Consider the following 19,225-nt stretch of genomic DNA (forward strand, 5'->3'; position numbering starts at 1 on the left):
TTTGGTTTCTTCTGAGGCATCTCTCTTTGGCTTGCAGATGGCACTGCTTTCTTACTGTGTCTGCACATCCCTGGCATCTCTTTTGTGTGTCCAAATTTTTTCTTCTTATAAGGATACCAGTGAGATTAGATTAGGGTACACCCTAATGGCCTCATTTTAACTTAATCACTTCTTTAAAGGCCCTATCCCCAATTACAGTCACATTCTGAGATACTGGAGGATAGGACTTCAACATATGAATGAGGTAGGGGGGACACAATTCAGCCCATAACACCTTGCCAACAGTTTTTCATCTGTGTTCCCTATAAGTTCCTTACCACCCAGGCAAACCGTTTGCCACAGCCTATGAATCAGAGTAGACCCTTAGCTCAGGCCATTTTTCTTTCTAGACAAAATGAACAACCAGGTGCACTGTCAGAAGTACTGCCCACTGGGAGGCTATCCCTTCACCACTGTCCTTAAGGGATGTCCCAGAAGGGACTGTAGTGTTACAGCTGTGCACTTCCAGGTGGTACCTGCGTATCACACAGAAATATCTACAAACCAGGCCTGAGTTTTTCTTTACCAATCAACTGGCCATAAAGAACTCCCCATGAGGCCATAGGTGCAGGCTGGAAGAGACAAAGAAGAACAGGGCCGTGGGGTATTTTGGCTACTTCCTCATGCAGCTTGTGCCTTTAGGGTCTGTTTAAGCCCAGTCTTACATATACCACTTCCATTTGATAATGGAGTGCTACCGTGTACACCCCACTTTATGGCTTAGTAGGTTAGACAACATCTGTTTCATGATCAGCAGCTCAGGTCACCAGTAACTTGATGCCCCATGGTTAAGCTTTGAGTCTCTGTGAAGTCCCACTAACAAGCCAAACACTGTTTCCCAAAAGGAGAGTAGTTATTCACAGAGGATGGTAGGGCTTTTTCTAAAATCCTAAGGGTCTGTGTTGTGATTCACCTAATAGAGATCTATTAAAGACTCCAGACAGCACCTCTGTCTGCTGCCGACACTTCAGGCGCCATCAGGTTTGAATCACGTGGCCCAAATGGCCCAACAGCTTCTCTTGTTCTGGGTCCCACTTAAACTAGCAGCTTTTTTAGTTACTCAGTAAATGGGCTGGAGTAGCAACCCAAATGAGTAATATGTTGTCTCCAAAATCTGAAGCAGCCCACCAGGTGTTCTCCGTGTTTTTTTGTGGTAGGAGGGGCCACGTGCAACACTTACCCTTTGCCATAGAAGGGATGTCTTTGTATGCCCCAGACCACTGGATCCCCAGAAATTTCACTAACATGGGAGGCCCTGAATTTTGGAGGGATTTATTTCCCACCTTCTGACACACACATGTCTTACCCCCAGTATGTCTAGAGTAGTTAATACTTCCTGCTCACCAGATCCATTCAGCATAATATCACAGTGTAATGAACCAGCATGGTATCTTGTGGAAGGACAAGGTAATCAGGCTCTCTGTGGACTAAATTATGATATATGGTTGAAAACAATACACCCACCCCTAAGGTAAGACATTGAAGGTATATTGCTGAAAGCAAACTGCTTCTGGTGGTCTTTACTAACAGATACCAAGAAAAAAAAGCTTTTGTCAGATCAGTCACTGCATACCAGGTCCAAGGATGTATGTTAATTTGTTCAAGCAATAAAACGACATCTGGAACACCAGTTAGAATTGCAGTTGCCACCTGATTAGATGTACAGCAATCCACTGTCATTCTATAGGATCCATCTGTTTTCTGCACTGTCCAGAGTAGGCAAGTTGAATGAGAATGAAGTGGGAATCACCCCCCTACCGCTTTCAGTCCTTGATGGTGACACTAATCTCTGCAGTCCCTCCAGGATTGTGGTGTTGCTTTGGTTTACTCTTTTCTAGGTAGAGGCAGTTTTAGTGGCTTTTACTTGGCCTTTCCCACCATAGTAGCCCTTACTCTACAAGTCAGAGAATATAGTGATATTACTCATTGCTGAGTATGTCTGTTCCAATTGTACATTCTGAAACTGGGAAAATAACCGCAGGATGGGCTCAGGGACCTGCTAGGCCCACTGAGACAGACCTGAGCTAAAACTCCATTGATCACTTGACTTCATAAGCCCCTACTCTGACTGCTGGACCACAGCGAAGTTTGGGTCCCCTGGAATTAGTGTTAGTTCAGAAGCCAGTGTCTAGTAATCCCCAAAAAATCATTGTTTCCCCTTCTGCAAGGCAAATAGCCATAGGTCCGTTTGGGGAAGGGTAGGAGAAAGATAAACAGGAAAGTCTCCTCAAGAGGACACAGCTTCCCTTTCATTAAGGAGATTCTGGGTCTGTAAACTAGCTCATTTCTGGGAATTGATTAAGGGTCCATGACTCTCTTCAGGTGATTCAAGTTATACTTCTGTTTACCAGACCTAGAATTCTTCTGCTTATACAGATCAAGTAAGAGTTAGTAGACTGCCCATCTATTTCTTTTCTAGGGACACCATGATCAACCACCCAATGCTATAGGTCTCAGCAAGTCAGACTATTCTGATTACTGCTTTGGCTCCACTATTTATTATGGTAACTATGCCCACCTTGATTTGGCATGGTGCTGCTACTTGGGCCCTGCCACCCCGGGATTCCTTTATCCCCATTGCATTTAGGGATCCCAGTTGATGGTAGCAGTTCCCACTGTAATTTCTGACCTACAAAGAAAAGCAACCACAGAGCAAAGATGCTGGGCCTCACCTCACAAACTGATTTCTCACAGTGGTGGTGAAGGGTGCATCCTCTAACCCTTCCAGGGTGACCTGTCAGTTCTTTGCTCCTTTTTTCTTCTTCCTGCTTTCTTTTGGATTAATAATTTTTTATTGGCCAGGCACGGTGGCTCACGCCTGTAATCCCAGCACTTTGGGAGGCCGAGGTGGGCAGATCACAAGGTCAGGAGATGGAGACCGTCCTGGCTAACATGGTGAAACCCCATCTCTACTAAAAATACAAAAAATTAGCCTGGCCTGGTGGCACGTCTGTAATCCCAGCTACTTGGGAGGCTGAGGCAGGAGAATCACTAGAACCTGGGAGGTGGAGGTTGCAGTGAGCCGAGAGCACACCACTGCACTCCAGCCTGGGCAACAGAGCGAGACTCCATCTCAAAAATATATATATATTTTTTGTCTTCATTACTGGCCTTTTACTTTGCTTTTCCCTTTTAATGGTTGCTCTGGGGTTTTACAGTATACATTTTTAACCCATCACAGTCTATTTTCTTTCTTTCTTTCTTTTTTTTTTTTTGAGACGGAGTCTTGCTCTGTTGCCCAGGCTGGAGTGCAATGGTGTGATCTTGACTCACTGCAATCTCTGCCTCCCAGGTTCAATCAATTCTCTTGCCTCAGCCTCCTGAGTAGCTGGGATTACAGGTGCACACCACCACACCCAGCTAATTTTTGTATATTAGTAGAGATGGGGTTTCACTATCTTGGCCAGGCTGGTCTCAAACTCCTGTCTTCAAGTGATCTGCCTGCCTTGGCCTCCCAAAGTGCTGGATTACAGGTGTGAGCCACCGCACCCGGCCGGTTTTCAATTGATAATATTTTCCTGTGGTGTCAGAACCTTAAAAGAGTATGCATTTATTTTGTATACTCCCCATTTTTGCTATTGTTGTTATACATTTTACTGCTACATACATTATAAATTCTTGTATATATTGGTATATTTGTTTTAGATAATTATCTCTTAAGGAGAATAAAAAATTAGAAAAGATCTTTTTTATAGTTGCCCACATAGTTACCATTTTTAGTGCTTTTTATCCTTTGTTTAGGTAGATCCAGATTCCCATCTGATTTGGTTTTCTTGCAACCTGAAGAACTTCCTTTAGTGTTTTCTGTAGTGTAGGTCTGTTCTTACCTTTTGATTTGTCTGACAAAGTCTATTTCCCACTTCATTTTTAAACATATTTTTCCTAGATTGCTAATGTTTCTTTTCTCTTTTTTTTTTTTTTTTTTTTTTTTGAGACAGAGTCTCACCCTGTTACCCTGTTGCCCAGGCTGGAGTGCAGTGGCACAATCTCAGCTCACTGAAACTTCCACCTCCCGGGTTCAAATGATTCTCCTATCTCAGCCTCCTGGATAGCTGGAATTACAGGCACCCACTACCACACCTGGTTAATTTTTGTACTTTTAATAGAGTTTCTCCATGTTGGCCAGGCTGGTCTTGAACTCCTGACCTCAAGTGATCTGCCCACCGCGGACTCCCAAAGTGCTGGGATTACATGAGCCACCACACCTGGCCGGCTAATGTTTTTCTTTTGGTACTTTATAAATGTCTCCATTGTGTTTGGCTTGCATAATTTCTGATGAAAAGTCTGTTGTCACTTTTATCTTGGCACTTTTTTGTTTGTTTGTTTCTTTTTGAGACAGGGTCTTGCTCTGTTGCCCAGGTTAAAGTGCAGTGGTATGATCATAACCCACTGAAGCCCCGAACTTCTGGGCTCAAGCAATCTTTCCACGTCAGCCTCTCGAGTAGCTGGGTCTACAGTCATGCACCACCATGCCCAGCTAATTAAAAAAAAAATTCTTTTTGTAGAGACAAGGTCTTACCATGTTGCCCAGGCTGGTCTCAAACCCCTGGGCTCACGTGATCCTCCCACCTCAGCCTCCCAAAGCACTGGAATTACAGGCATGAGCCACTGTGCCCAGCTGTCATTCTTTTCTTTATACTTCTATATATGGTGTGCCTTTCCCTTCCTCTGTCTGCTTTCAGATTTTCCTTTTATGACTGGTTTTAGCAATTTGATTATGATGTGCCTTGGTTTGTTGGGATTTTTTTTAAAGTTATGTCTGGGATTCATTGAGCATCTTGGACATATGGGCTTATAGTTTTCGTAAAAATTGGAGACTTCTTTGGCTATTATTTCTTCAAATATTTTTCTGTCTCCCTCCCCTTTTTGGAGATTCCAATTTCACATTGTTAGGTCATTTGATATTGCCCAAAAATGAAGCTCTGGGTTGTTTGTTTTAGGTCTTCTTTCATTCTGGTTATTTCTACTGCCATGTGTTCAAGTTTCCTGATGTTTCCCTCTTCCGTGTATCCCTGCTGTTAATCCAATCCCATGTGATTCACTTTTTTTTTTCAGACGGGGTCTTGCCGAGTCTGGTCCTTGAGCTACTGGGCTCAAGTGATCCTCTCGCCTCAGTCTCCCAAGTAGCTGGGGTTGATTCACTTTTATATCTTCAGTTTCTCCTCATTATCGTCCTGTTTTCCTCTACCTTCTGTAACATACAGCATGAATTTACAGTAGTCTTGAACATCATGTCTGCTCCTTCTATCATTTTTTTCATTTCTGAATCTGTGTCTATTTATTGATCTGTCTCCTGGCTATGGGTCATTCTTTCCTTGCTTCATTTCATGCCTTTTATGGTGGTTCTTTCCTCAGCTGCAGATAGTTTCCCCTCATGCACATGCAGAACAATACTCGGCCAGAGTTTCAAGGACCGCTCTTTAGAGCTCTGGAGCTCTCCTGTTGTGCAGCAGCTGCTCTCCAGCATTTCACGTCACAGATTCCAGCTGCCCTGGCCTCCCTCAGGATTATGACTGTGTTAGGACTTTTCTGGACACTGAACTTTTGTCACTCCAAAGTTTTGGGCTTAGTTATTATTCCTCCTTCCCCACACAGGTTCAAAATAGGTCAAATGGTCCAGGCTCGGTGGCTCACACCTGTAATCCTAGCACTTTGGGAGGCCGAGGTGGGCAGATCATTTGAGGTCAGGAATTCAAGACCAGCCTGGCCAACATGGTGAAACCCCATCTCTACTAAAAATAGAAAATTTAGCTGGGCACAGTGGCATGCACCTGTAATCCCAGGTACTCGGGAGGCTGAGGCAGGAGAATCGCTTGAAACTGGGAGGCAGAGGTTGCAGTGAGCCGAGATCACACTGCTGCACTCCAGCCTAGGTTACAGAGTGAGACTCCATCTCAAAAAAAAAAAAAAAAAAAAAATAGGTCAAATGTCTTAAGGGAGAGATTGGTTGTATGTCTGCTATGGGTTCCCTCAGTTGGGATTTTGTTTCCTAAGTACCACAGTACTGCACAAGATTGCCATTTTGACCCCAGCCACCTCCTCCAATGTGGCTCTTACAGACTTTTGATTGAGAGCCTGGTAGGTGTCTGTTTTCACAGCACTATAAATTGTGTTCTTTGGATTCTTTTTAAATAGAGGTGGGGTCTCACTATGTTGCCCAGGCTGGTCTTGAGCAATCCTCCTGTGTCAGTCTTCCAAAGTGCTGGGATTATAGGCATGAACCACTGCACTTGTTCTTCAGATTTTTTGAGCCTAGCTCTGTAACCTCTTGCCCCAAGCAGGTTCAAGATCTGGCAGAGGCCTTGCGTGGAAAATCAGTTGCATATTGGTTTCAGGCCCCCTTCTCCATAGAAGTACCTTATCTATTAAACATCATGATACTATGAGAGATTTCACTCAACCTCTCTGAGCTAGCCCCTTCCTCCTTGTGTACCGTCTTAGACTTTCACAAATGTTCCTTGGGGAAAACTGGCTTTGCACTTGGTTTCTTCTAGCTTCTAATCTGTTGTACATGACCACCAAAAACTGTGATGGTTTCACTTTCCTTCTGCTTGAGTCAAGTCCAGTCTTCAGTCCATACCCCAAAGCATTACACATCCCTGAAAAGAAAATGATCAGCAATCATCAGTTCAGCTAAGATAGGCTCTTGCTCTCTAGAATTTTAGTTCATGTTGTCCTTGTGACTTCCATAGCTCCCCAGTCTTTACAAATGATTTCATGATTTCTTCTTTTTTCTTTCCAGTTTTGCAGCAAGAATGCAGGTTGCAGTAGACATAATGCATTCCTTTTGTGTGTGTTACATACTACATTCTACTCAGAAGTGGAAGCCAAATGAAACAGTTTAAGACCGCGTTTTCTACCTAGAGCATATTGTTTCTCCTCTATTCATTGTGATTTCCCTTCTTTGACTTCTTGGTTTATGACTTTGCCACCTACCAGTCTCCAGTCTGAAATGGAACGCTGTGCTAGGGCCTTTGGCTTTGGCAAGTCTGGGTTTTTCACTACCTGGGACTGGTCTAAGCCTGATTTGCATTCCAGTGTTGCATTCATTTTTATAGGACCAGGACTAAAACCTCCAGAGGAACGGACAATAGAATACCTAGAAGAAGTTGCAATTACTTTTGCCAAAGGACTAGCTGATAAGAAGATCTCTCCAAAGAGAGACAAGGGATTGGTGGAAAGTGAGTATCATTGTTAAAGAACAAAGGCAAAGCTTCTTTCCTGAGAATTTAATTTTATTTGCTGTAGATTCAAAATGAGGAAGTGATAAATGCATTATTTACTCAAAGCATAAAGTCAGCCTTAGGAGATGTAACAACTCCTCAACTTTACACTATCCAGTTAAAGCCAATTTTTAAAACCTTTTTTTTTCCTTATGATGACCCTTGAGTCATAGAAAACTTTTCATTTTAGAAAATGTTAAGCATGAACACAAAAAGACTAGATAACAGTGTTATAAACACTCATGTACCCAAGGCCCAGCTTTAACATTCATCACTTAGCATGTTTAAGGTAGTGCTTAGGTTGAAATTTATATTGTGTGTATCAGAATAAAGAGCAGTTCTTGCAGATAGCTAGAATTACTTCATTTTTATAGAGTTTAGAGGATAAACTAACAAGGGAATCTAGGCTCTTTATAGTAAATATCTAAAAGCATTTTATTTTACAGAATTGACAGCGTATGCCATGACTATTCCATTTGTCAGGCAACAGGTTTACAAAAAAGTGGAAGAAAAAGTGCGAAAGCAGACTAAAGGCCTTTATCCTGCACCTCTGAAAATAATTGATGTGAGTCTTACCCAATATTCCCACTTTTCTCATATTTCCTTCCTTTATATAGATCACTCCTCCTTATTGCCATTCTGGACCATGTATGTTGAGTACTAAATTTCTTAATTCTGCTATTAAAGTATTTACCAAAAATAAGGAAAGGGCATAGCAAGCTGTAAGGACTCATATAAAGTGATATATTTGGGGAAAATCAGTGCTGGACTTACTCATTGATTGATGCAGTTAAATGTATCAGTAACAAACCAGAAAACCAGGAAAGGAACCTAAGTCATATCAGTATAACAAAGCCATTAGAGTGTCAGGCACTAACCAAAAAGTAGTTGAAACAAAATTGATGGCTCTGTTCTATTCTTGGTCAACATCATTGTCAGTACCTAAAATCCCTCAAGGACTTCTTCATTGCTGTAATTATAAAAAAGATATAATGATGTAGAGAAGCTCTGCAAAAGATCAATGAGAATAATTTAAATGATCACAGGATTCAAGAAATCTCCAACAGTAGACTGTAAAACTTAGAACTTTTCAGTGTGGAAAGTCCAAGATTAAGAGAGTATATAACCAAAGACTTCAGAATTGGTGAATGGGTCAGTCAGCAAGTATATCTTGAGTAGAAGGCACCAAAGCACATAAAATATGAAACATGCCCCCACCTGCCTTCGTCTGACAGGCTGGACTGGGGAAGTTAGATATATATATGTGTTAAGGTGGATAGCCTTAAAGAGATATAAGGCAGCATAAGATTAATGCCAGATGAGTGGGACAGAGGAGGCAACAATTACCATGAGACAAAGAGATCAGTAAGTGCCTCATGGGATCTGACCCCAACCCTGAAAGCTGGGTGGAGGATAGGTGAAGGGAAAGTATTGCCAAGGAGGGTGGGCATTTAGAGCAAAGTTATGGAAGCTGGAAAACAGGCTCTTCAAGGAACATTAGTGAGACCAGTATTTGTGGGGGATAATGAGATGTTAGTCTGAAGAAAGGCAGATTGAAGCTGGATTTTAGAAGGTTGGTAATAATGAATTGAGAAATTTTACCTTTGTCCGATAAAGATTCTAGAGAGCCATTTTCATGGTAGTGGGTAAAAATGGTTTCGAAGGAGAGACAAAGTAGAGCAGTGAATTAGCAAAACTGTCCTGATAATCCAGGCTTGAGCTTTGAATAAGGCCCTGAGATAGAATAGTAAAAATAGGAAAGCAGCAACAGGCTTGCCAAAGAGAGGTTATGAGTTAGGTTCAGATATATTGAGTTCGGATATTTTGGGAAATTCAAGCAACAGTAGTTTAGACAGAGAAGTCAGAGTTAGAGATGTCAATTTGCTTATTTCTAAAAATTTGTCATTCTCATAAATTATGATAGTGAGTAAGTACAGGGTTATTTTTTTCATCTTTTATATTTGCCATTGTACTTAGGATAGTACTTACCCCAAATGTTACATTGAATTTTGTAGAGTTCATTAATGTGATTAACTAGGTCATGCATCTGAGGGAGAAAGTGTAGAGAGTGAAAAGGGCTGAAAGTGGAAGTTGAGGATCTGCCTACATTTGAAGATCAGGAGAGAAGCCGGAAGAGTAATTCAAGCTTTGTCTTTCCTTCTCATGGCCATGTTATGCTAGATTTAGCAGTAGCCTCAAAGATGGAGAATTAAGTGAGTCGAGAGCAGCCAGATCCTCAGTCCTCTTCTCTTTCTCATTCCAGTCTACACTTTTGACTTACTCTTTGAGGACTAACAACACTGGCAATTTTATTTAGCATTATTGTACATCTCGCCAATCTATTCCAACGCTGAGCAAGTGCTTTATATGTTTTTTAGGTGGTAAAGACTGGAATTGAGCAAGGGAGTGATGCCGGTTATCTCTCTGAATCTCAGGTAAACTTATTTCCTTTCAATGTTTTATTATCAGTTAAAGGAAAACTAAAGATCCAATCCTCTGTATAAAGCTGAAAAAGGAAAAAAATATCCAAAGCCTAGTAAAAATTTTTTTCTTCCAGTGCTTATCATCTCTTATGATTAATCTCAGTGAGCAAGTGGATGCTAAGAATACCCTAATGGGGCCAGGCGTGGTGGTTTACCCCTGTAATCCCAACACTCTGGGAGGCCGAGGTGGGCAGATGGTTTGAGCTCAGGAGTTCAAGACCAGCATGTGCAACATGGCAAAACCCCATCTTTACAAAAACTACAAAAGTTAGCCAGGCATGGTGGCATGCACCCACAGTCCCAGCTACTTGCAGGGCTGAGGCAGGAGAATTGTTTGAGTCCAGGAGGTCAAGGCTGCAGTGAGCTAAGTAAGATCGCACCACTGCATTCCAGCCTGGGTGACAAAGTGAGACCCTGTCTCCGAAAAAAAAAGAAAAAAAAGAAAAAACCCTATGGTCTGCAGATGTTTGAACTTACTTTTAGTAATAAGGTTGTCTCTACAAAGGGCAGGAACAGAGTTCTAATCCTTTCAAAACAAGTCACTTGGGTGTTTTTTGTTCTGCACTTGGGCAGGTTTTATTGAGACAAAATAAATACAAAGATAGAAAAATATTTTTCTTACATGTTAAGGCCTAGAGATGATGAAATTGAATTTTTTGGTAAATTGGAAAAGAAAAGGAAGTATCTTGTACCCACTAAAAGACAAAGACAGAAGAGATGTATGTACCAGCTTTACCTGTGTACTTTTCTAGCAACTTGGTGATGTTGCAGATTTAAGTGATTTGTGTTTGTTTTTAAGTTTTAAACGATCATCGAAGAATGGTTGCTCTTTTATAAAGTTGAATATCTCTTATCCAAAATGTTTGGGACTAGAAACATTTCAGATTTCAGACTTTGTCAGATAGTGGAATATTTGCATATATATGATGAGAGATCTTGGGAATGGGATCAGAGTCTAAACATGAAATTAATTTCATATACACCTTATACACATAGCCTGATGGTAATATCATACATTATTTTTAATAATTTTTCACATAAAACAGTTTTGACTGCAACTCATAACATGTGTAATATCTTGCCCATGACATCATGTTGGCACTCAAAAAGTTGGATTTTGGAGCATTTTGGATTTTGGATTTTCAGATTAGGGATGCTCAACCTGTAAAAGGACAAAAAAAAAAAATCTGAAGAGCTCAGGACAAGTACCAGAAAAACACTTCTGGTACTAGATGTCTCACTGGGCATTTCTGATTTTTTAAAAATATAACCAAGTGCACATAAACGTACGTACAGAAAAATTGAGGAATAAGTTTCACGAATCAGTAACTGTCCTGTGTGCATTGTGCTCAGTATTTTCTGTGTATTCCTCTTTTTATATATATAATGCTTATTGCCACCCACTAAATTTCTGACCATTGATGAATCTTTTGCCCATGTTTGAAAATCACTGGTTTATTAGATAAAACATCCTGTATCAAGATTAGTAAAGCATTGATTGTGTTGTCATTTTATGTTCTTTTGGGTCATGAAAGCAACTTTATTAGAGGGATTCTTTTGAAATGCTCTTTGTAACCATGCAGTCTTACCAGTATATCCTAGTGATATTAATAATAGCTAACCTTGAGACTCTGGTCATTTTACTAGTGTTCTCATTTAATCCCCCAGAACAATACTGTAAAATGGGTATTGTTTTTCCCATTTTTAAGGATGAAGAAAGCTTCACAATGGGGCAGTGGCAGAGACAGGATCTGTCAAATCCTAGATATTATGCCTTTAACCACCAAGTTGAGACTTTTTCTCCATAAATTAAGCTACTTTTAAAAGTGGTAAGTCCCACGTGGGCAGCCTGCTACAGTGGAAAAAGAACCGGAGTTCGAGGCGAGGCACGGTGGCTCACGCCTGTAATCCCAGCACTTTGGAAGGCCAAGGCGGGCAGATCACGAGGTCAGGAGATCGAGACCATCCTGGCTAACACGGTGAAACCCCATCTCTACTACAGATACAAAAAATTAGCCAGGCGTGGTGGTGGGCACCTGTAGTCGCAGCTACTCAGGAGGCTGAGGCAGGAGAATGGCGTGAACCTGGGAGGCGGAGCTTGCAGTGAGCCGAGATCGTGCCACTGCACTCCAGCCTGGGTGACAGTGCGAGACTCCATCTCAAAAAAAAAGAACTGGAGTTCAGAGTCATACTGTCTTGGTTCAAGTTCCATTTCTGCCACTTTGAGGCAGTATAGCCTTGAGCAAAGTCACTCCATTTCTTTGGCCCTCCTCTTCCCAATCTGTAAAATGAGAGGGTTGGTTTGAGATGATTGTGGAGGCTCATTTTGGCCCTGAGACTCTAGTTTTATGAAAAAGGTTACCACACCTCTGGTGTAAAGAATCTGAGAGCTTAGTTATATCCAAAACTTTCTTCAACACAGTAGTTGGAAAGTGCTCCAGATAAGACAAGTAAAGACAAGACACATCAGTGAGAGACAGACTTCTGCAGCACTGAACCCCCAAACTCCCCCGCATCCCCAGGGACTCAGGCTTCACATGCATTACCTCTGCTCTTCAGAGGAACCTGAACTGAAGGAATCCATATAACCTAGACTGTGAAGTTCTACCTTTTCTCATTCCCCTTTACTTTTCAGAAATTTGGAGAGCTTGTAATGACCAAAGAATCAAAGGCCTTGATGGGACTCTACCATGGTCAGGTCCTGTGCAAGAAGAATAAATTTGGAGCTCCACAGAAGGATGTTAAGTAAGTTAAACTCTACGTAGGAAGCCCTTGTGAATTTTACTGTGTGCAAAGCTCACAGAGGCTTTGAAGATCTACAGAGCTAGATCTGTATCTTAATTCAGTCTTGCCCTCAACTTCTTTCCTGAGCACATTTGAGCCCTTATGTCTACTAAAAACTTTTTGGCTTTCAAAGTTCTGCCTGTTCTGAGTTTTTTCCAAACCCCTCTGGTCATTCCTATAGAGGCTTTCTTGTCACATATTGATGTTGCCTAGAAGTCTGGTTTAGGTCCCCCTTCCCAAACCACACACTCCCTCTGCACTGTTCAATGATCATCTCTCTCCCTGTGATTTGAGATGTCATCTCTGGGAACTCACACTTCTTCCTCATTAAAAAACATAAAACCTCATTGTAATTGTTAAAATCTTGTCCTTCTTTTAGCTTACAACCTAAGTATTGGAAAGTCTGTTTGCCTCTTTCATGTGTATTGTCATAAGCCAGCCTTTTTCCATATTATGCTGCCTAATAGCTCTTCAGAGTCTATGTTTAATGATGCAACTTGTAGCTCTGTGGTTCTCAGCGTGGACAATTTTGCCTCCCAGGGGGACATTTGACAATGCCTGGGAACATTTTTGGTTGTCACAACTAGGGAGGGAGGGATGCTACTGGCATCTGTGGGTGGAGGCCAGGGATGCTGCTAACCATCCTATAATGCACAGATAGTCCCCACCATAAAGAAATATCCAGTTTGAAATGTCAGTAGTCCTGAGGTTCAGCTGTTCTAGCTGAACTGCTGTGGGGGATTTAAGAGAAGCAGCTAATGATACTGCCTTCTCCATCCTCTCACCTTTAATGAGATTACAAATACAAAATACAAAATAAAATGGATAAGAAGTCTGGGTGAAACAGGTAAGATTCTAACCAAGAGGGCTGATTTCCAATTAGAATCTGAAATACAACCTTAACTGCTTCTCTCAAACATTTAGTGACTGCTATCAATCCCATCTGAAGAGCCAATTGCATTTGTTCCACCTAACATGGATAGTACCTTGCATTCGATGAGCAGGGTAAATTACTTCCATGTTGCAGGAGGAAAATTATGGCCACTTAAACCTGTATCTCTTTACACATTCTAGAAAAATCAACAGATTAATAAGGAAAACAAAGCCACCCATTCCCTGTGCACGGCATAAATAGAAGGCAGAGAAGCATCCTGCAAAATTACAAAACCTAGATACACCAACTTCTACCCCTCCCCACCGTATCCCTCCATGTACACAAAGAATGCTGTCAATTAAAGAAACTGCACTTTGCAACAGAAGAGGGTACTCTTAAATTAAAAAACCTAGTGTCTTAATTTATTAACTCCAGACTCCTCCTGCCTGAGCATTTATTGTCGTATGGAGATAGTATACATCTCCATGTAACAATAAAATACCCCTTGGAAAAGGTGGTATTGTGTAGTCAGTATGCAAAAAAGAAAGACAGCACCCACAAAAAGCTAATATAAGAAAAAAAGAGAAAATGAGAATCAGAATACTGAAGTTTATGAAAATTCTGTCCCCCAAAAAACAACCACAGTGCAGAAGAAGACTATAACAGAACTTGATTTAAATATTCTTAAATCAGCATTTGCAAATCAGAAAAAAACTGCCTTGAATCAAAAATTCAAAAACTTAGAACTAAATGGACAGAAAAACAGGATAAATATAGGAGTTGACCTAACTTGGGAAAGACATTGAAGAAAAAGTTAGCATCATCTTAGAAATGAAGAATAAGCTATAAGATACCCAAGGCAAAATATGTTAAACTGAAAATTGAATAATGAACATTGTAGATAGGGTGTCCCCCTTCCTGCTTTCCCAGTTATCAGTAATTCTTCCACTTTCATTTCTCTAGGCCCCTTCCCCCTTGCCTTGGATGATAACTGGAATTCCTTATCTATTGTCTCTTTACAAATTAATCTTTCATATGAATAATGCATTCCATCAGTTCTAATAAGTGAAGAGCAGCACTTATGAAAAAAAAAATACTGAGCTACAAATTAGTATACAGACAAGGTACCATGTTATGCATTCCTCAAATCACAACATTTCTGGGTAATCAACCCTCAAAAGTTCATGTCACCCAGCAGTTGGCTTATAAAGCATCGTGCACCATAGATGTTAGCCTGCTGGGTAATTACACAAGTGGGTCATTTCAAGGGTGCTGAAGATGTTTATTAGAAGGATTCTGTAGATTGTGAAGTGTGTTAATTTAACTCTACATTGTTGTAGACAAATATTAAACAACTATAAAGCCATCATGAAAATTCTGGTGTTAATGAAGCGGAGCATAACAGTTAAGAAATGAGTAATATTTTAGCTGTGGATTCTGTTATACCAAAAAAGCTTTAAACACGTTTTAGATTTTACTATTATTGTTATTAACAGCTAAAGTTAACATTCCAGCAAATGCCCTCCCACAAAAAAAAAAAAAAAACCTACTAAATAATGCATTCTTTTTCTCCTTTCAAAAAAATTATCATAAATAAGATTATAAGATACTCTTTTGTGTTTATGGGATTTTTTTTGTTGGGGGAAAGGGGTGGGTTTGTTTTTTTAGAGACGGGGTCTCATTCTGTCACCCAGGCTGGAGTGCAATGGCATAATCACAGCTCACCATAACCTTAAACTCCTGGGCTCAAGCAGTCTTCCCACCTCTGTCTCCTGAGTAGCTGAGACTACAGGCACACACCACCACACCCGGCTCATTTTCAAATATTTTGTAGAGATGAGTTCTTGCTAAGTTGCCCAGGCTGATCTCAAAATTCTGGCCTCAAGCAGTCCTCCTGCCTCATCCTCCCAAAGCACTACTATTATAGGCATGTGCCACCATGCCTGGCCTATACTTATGGTATGTTTTAACATAAAAGGAATCCTTCTGTATGGATCCTGTAGCTTGCACTTTTTACTCAGTGATATGACTTGGAGATGTAGATTAGTACATATCAGGTAACTCCTTCCTTTTAATCCCCTGTTGACGAATTACTGGCTGTTACAATTTTTCATTACAAACATTATTATATAGCTGTTCATCACAGCATGTCATCTTGTGTATAAGTGCATCTCTGTAAAGTAGATAATGACGAGTAGAATTACTATGTTATACAGTATGCAGTTCGTGGTTTTAACAAAACCAAAGAACCCCCCCAAAGTAGGACAAAGTATACTTCCGTCAACCATGCATGAAAGAACTAATTTTTTGTACATCGTAACTGGTACTTTAAAATTTTTGGCCAGGTGTGGTGGCTTACGCCTGTAATCCCAGCACTTTGGGATTCCGAGGTGCGTGGATCACCTGAGGTCAGGAGTTCGAGACCAGCCTGGCCAACATGGTGAAACCCCATCTCTACTAAAAATACAAAAATTAGCTGGGTGTGGTGGTGGGCACCTGTAATCCCAGCTACTCGGGAGTCTGAGACAGGAGGATCGTTTGAACCTGGGAGGCAGAGGTTGCAATGAGCTGAGATCGCACCGTTGTACTCCAACCTGGGCGGCAAGAGTGAAACTCCATCTTAAAAAAAAAAAAAAATTGCCAGTCTGATGCATCTCATTTTAATTTGCATTGCCCCAATTATTAGGGAAATTGAACATCTTTTTATTATTATTATTATTTTCGTAATAGAGATGAGGTCTCACTGTGTTGCCCAGGCTGGTTTCAAACTCCTGAGCTCAAGCGATCTTCCCTCCTAGGCCTCCCAAAGTGTTAGGATTACAGGCATGAGCTACCGTGCCTGGCTGAAATTGAGCATCTTTACTGACAATTTGTTTTGTTCTTTTATGAATTGCTTTATATCCCTTGCCCATTTTATTTCGTTGTCTTTTTAAATTGATATATGCATGTTCTGTTTTTCCAGTAGTATCCTTTGTCTGCTGTATATGTCACAAATTCTTCCCATTCTATGGTTGTCTTAATTTTGTGGGTTCATTTGTCAAACATAATTTTTTTTTTTTTAAAGATGGAGTCTCACTCTGTCACCTAGGCTGGAATGCAGTGGCACAATCAGCTCACTGCAACCTCCGCCTCCCAGGTTGAAGCAATTTTCCTGCCTCAGCCTCTTGAGTAGCTGGGATTACAGGTGCACACCACCACACCCAGCTAATTTTTTTATTTTTGTATTTTGGTGAGGTTGGTCTTGAACTCCTGACCTTGTGATCTGCCCGCCTTGGCCTCAAAGAAAGAGTTGGGATTACAGGCGTAAGCCACTGTGCCCAGCCAAAACAGAAATTTTTAATTTTGATGTAGCAAATGTGTCAGTCTTTTTTTTCAGTCCCTATTTTTTGTTTCTCTACTGTATTTTCTCATTGTCCTGCAATTACTTATCACTCACCATATAAATATTTGTACCATTACAAAGCTGCATTTAGAAGATGCTCCTAGGACTTGAAGTTAGATTTCCTTTTCAGGACTTTAGTATGATTTTTGAACAATATAATCAGAATGGTTAAGAATGAAACTTTATCCCTCATTTCAACTCCAATTTGGATAACAATGCTGTAAACTTGGGCTTCTTTTATGAAGAGATTCTTTAAAAATTTTTCTTAGTTATTTACTATGGGATTATGGCAAATTATTCCAGAACTATAGGGAACTAAAATGAATAAGCAGATATGATCTCTGGTCCTCAAAAGGCTTAGAATTTAATTGAGGAGACAAATAATGGACACAAAGCCATTCCAGGATACTCTGGGGTAAATCAAGTCGTCCTGAGAAGTTCTAGAGGAATTCAGGGGCAAAAAAAGGTAGCAATGTGCATATGTGGAAGTGTTTAAGGAAGGGATAAGGTCTGGAAGCAAAGAGACCATGGAGGAGACTTTGAATTCATCCAGACGAGGAGTGATAAAGGCACAGATTTTGGGGGAAATGAAAGATTACACGATGGCTCACACCTGTAATCCCAACTCTTTGGGAGGCTGATGTGGGAGGATCATTTGAGGCCAGGCCAGGAGTTCGAGACCAGCCTGGGCATCATAGTGAGACCCTATCTCTACAAAAAAACTTAAAAAGTAGCCAGGAGTGGCGATATGCACCTTTAGTCCGAGCTACTCAGGAGACTGAGGCAGAAGGATCACTTGTACCCAGGAGTTCAAGGCTGCAGTAAACCTAGGATTGCACCACTGCACTCCAGCCTGGGTAAGGGAGCAAAACCATGTCTCTCAAAAAAAGAAAGAAAGATGACTGGCAAATAGTCAAAATCACTAACAAATAAGTTGTTCAATAAGAAAAGAGGTTGGTCTTTTTGTTCAAAAAACAAAAATACTCATGTTGACTTAAATGTAAACTGGTTGTTTTGTTTTCAGTGATTTCGAAGCATGATTGAAGATTAGTATAATTCTGTCTTCTTGGGTAGACCAGTTCTTTTAGACCTGGTGGGTTTTTGCACTTAACTTTTAAAATCAATCGTTTATTAAAGCTGTGTTTTTAATAAATAAAAATTATTTGAAACACCTTATAGTTGTGCCTGCATTAGTTGGTTTATTGAATAACTTAGGCAATCTTCCACTTTGACTGAAATGATTAAGATCAGTTTACCGAAAGTCATTTCGTCCTTTCCTTGCAGGCATCTGGCTATTCTTGGTGCAGGGCTGATGGGAGCAGGCATCGCCCAAGTCTCCGTGGATAAGGGGCTAAAGACTATACTTAAAGATGCCACCCTCACTGCGCTAGACCGAGGACAGCAACAAGTGTTCAAAGGGTAAGCCTGCTCTCTCTCTTTGCAAGAGTTAGAATGTCCTTTGTTTCTTGGTTAGTTGTTTTTTGTGGTGGCTTGGTGGGTTTTTTTGTTTGTTTGTTCTTGCCATCACAGATTCCTTTTTCCTGAACATAATGAGTTCTAGATACTCCATAGTGAAGCCAAGTTTCTTTTGATTATTAGAAATGCCAATTCCTTCTTTGACTTCGTTTTGTTATAGATATCATAGACAATTAACATCCTTGGAGTCTGTAGTCTTTGAATGCAGAAGGGAAAATCTTATCTAGTAGATACTTAATGCTATTTTACACTTCCGTATCAGGCCTGTGGATTTTGATATAGTTTGCAGGTAATTGCTCTATTGTTAAGGATTATTGAAACAGCATGACTGTCTCTGTTGAGAAGACTGAGTGAGGTTAGGATGTAAGGAAATGGGCAGTAACTGCAGGGGGAAGGCAGGGCCGGGATCAGGACTCTTCAGCCTTGTATTTCCTGACTGGCATTACAGAGAGAAGCCATGAACTGATTCCTCCACAGTGTCTGGGGCTTTACAGACTATCTCCATCTTACCTCTGAATTAATAAAGGGGGAATATTATTCCCCTTCCTCACCACCTGCCTCTCTCACCATCACACACATGCTGCCTGTTTTGCAGAGGGGAAGGTGGAGCAGCAGCTTGGCCAAATGGAGGGTTGGTTTGATCAGTTTTCTGCTCACATTTAATGGACAAGCTGGCTGCACTTAAAGCATCCTGCATGTGACTTTTAGCTGAGTGAGCTTTTTTGTTTCTTAAATGGATTAGATAGCTTAAGCATGTTGTTATCCCTTTTCTGCAGAGAAGCTCACATATTGCTGCCATAATGCTAACCAGGACCTGGCAGGTTTCATCGTGTTGGCAGATTATTGTAAGATAACAAGTTGTAGTAGAAGATTCTGACCAAAAAAATGACGTGTGCTAGATAGCAGCAGTGCCCTGAAACTAGCATGCAAGCATCCCAAACAGCATTCCATACCATCACCAAAG

General features: G+C 40.8%; 1 protein-coding gene across 1 annotated transcript in view; it reads left to right on the forward strand.

Moving 5' to 3' along the window:
• Window positions 1-19,225, forward strand: part of HADHA (hydroxyacyl-CoA dehydrogenase trifunctional multienzyme complex subunit alpha) — a 54,344-nt gene that overhangs the window by 22,952 nt on the left and 12,167 nt on the right. The window contains exons 8-12 of the mRNA XM_003827055.7: window positions 7,098-7,220; window positions 7,709-7,827; window positions 9,641-9,697; window positions 12,381-12,490; window positions 18,070-18,204. Of these exons, the coding sequence (XP_003827103.1) occupies window positions 7,098-7,220; window positions 7,709-7,827; window positions 9,641-9,697; window positions 12,381-12,490; window positions 18,070-18,204 (544 nt within the window). The remainder of the gene's footprint in view (window positions 1-7,097; window positions 7,221-7,708; window positions 7,828-9,640; window positions 9,698-12,380; window positions 12,491-18,069; window positions 18,205-19,225) is intronic.

This window comes from Pan paniscus, chromosome 12, assembly GCF_029289425.2.
Source record: "Pan paniscus chromosome 12, NHGRI_mPanPan1-v2.0_pri, whole genome shotgun sequence".
Classification (NCBI taxonomy): Eukaryota; Metazoa; Chordata; class Mammalia; order Primates; family Hominidae; genus Pan; species Pan paniscus.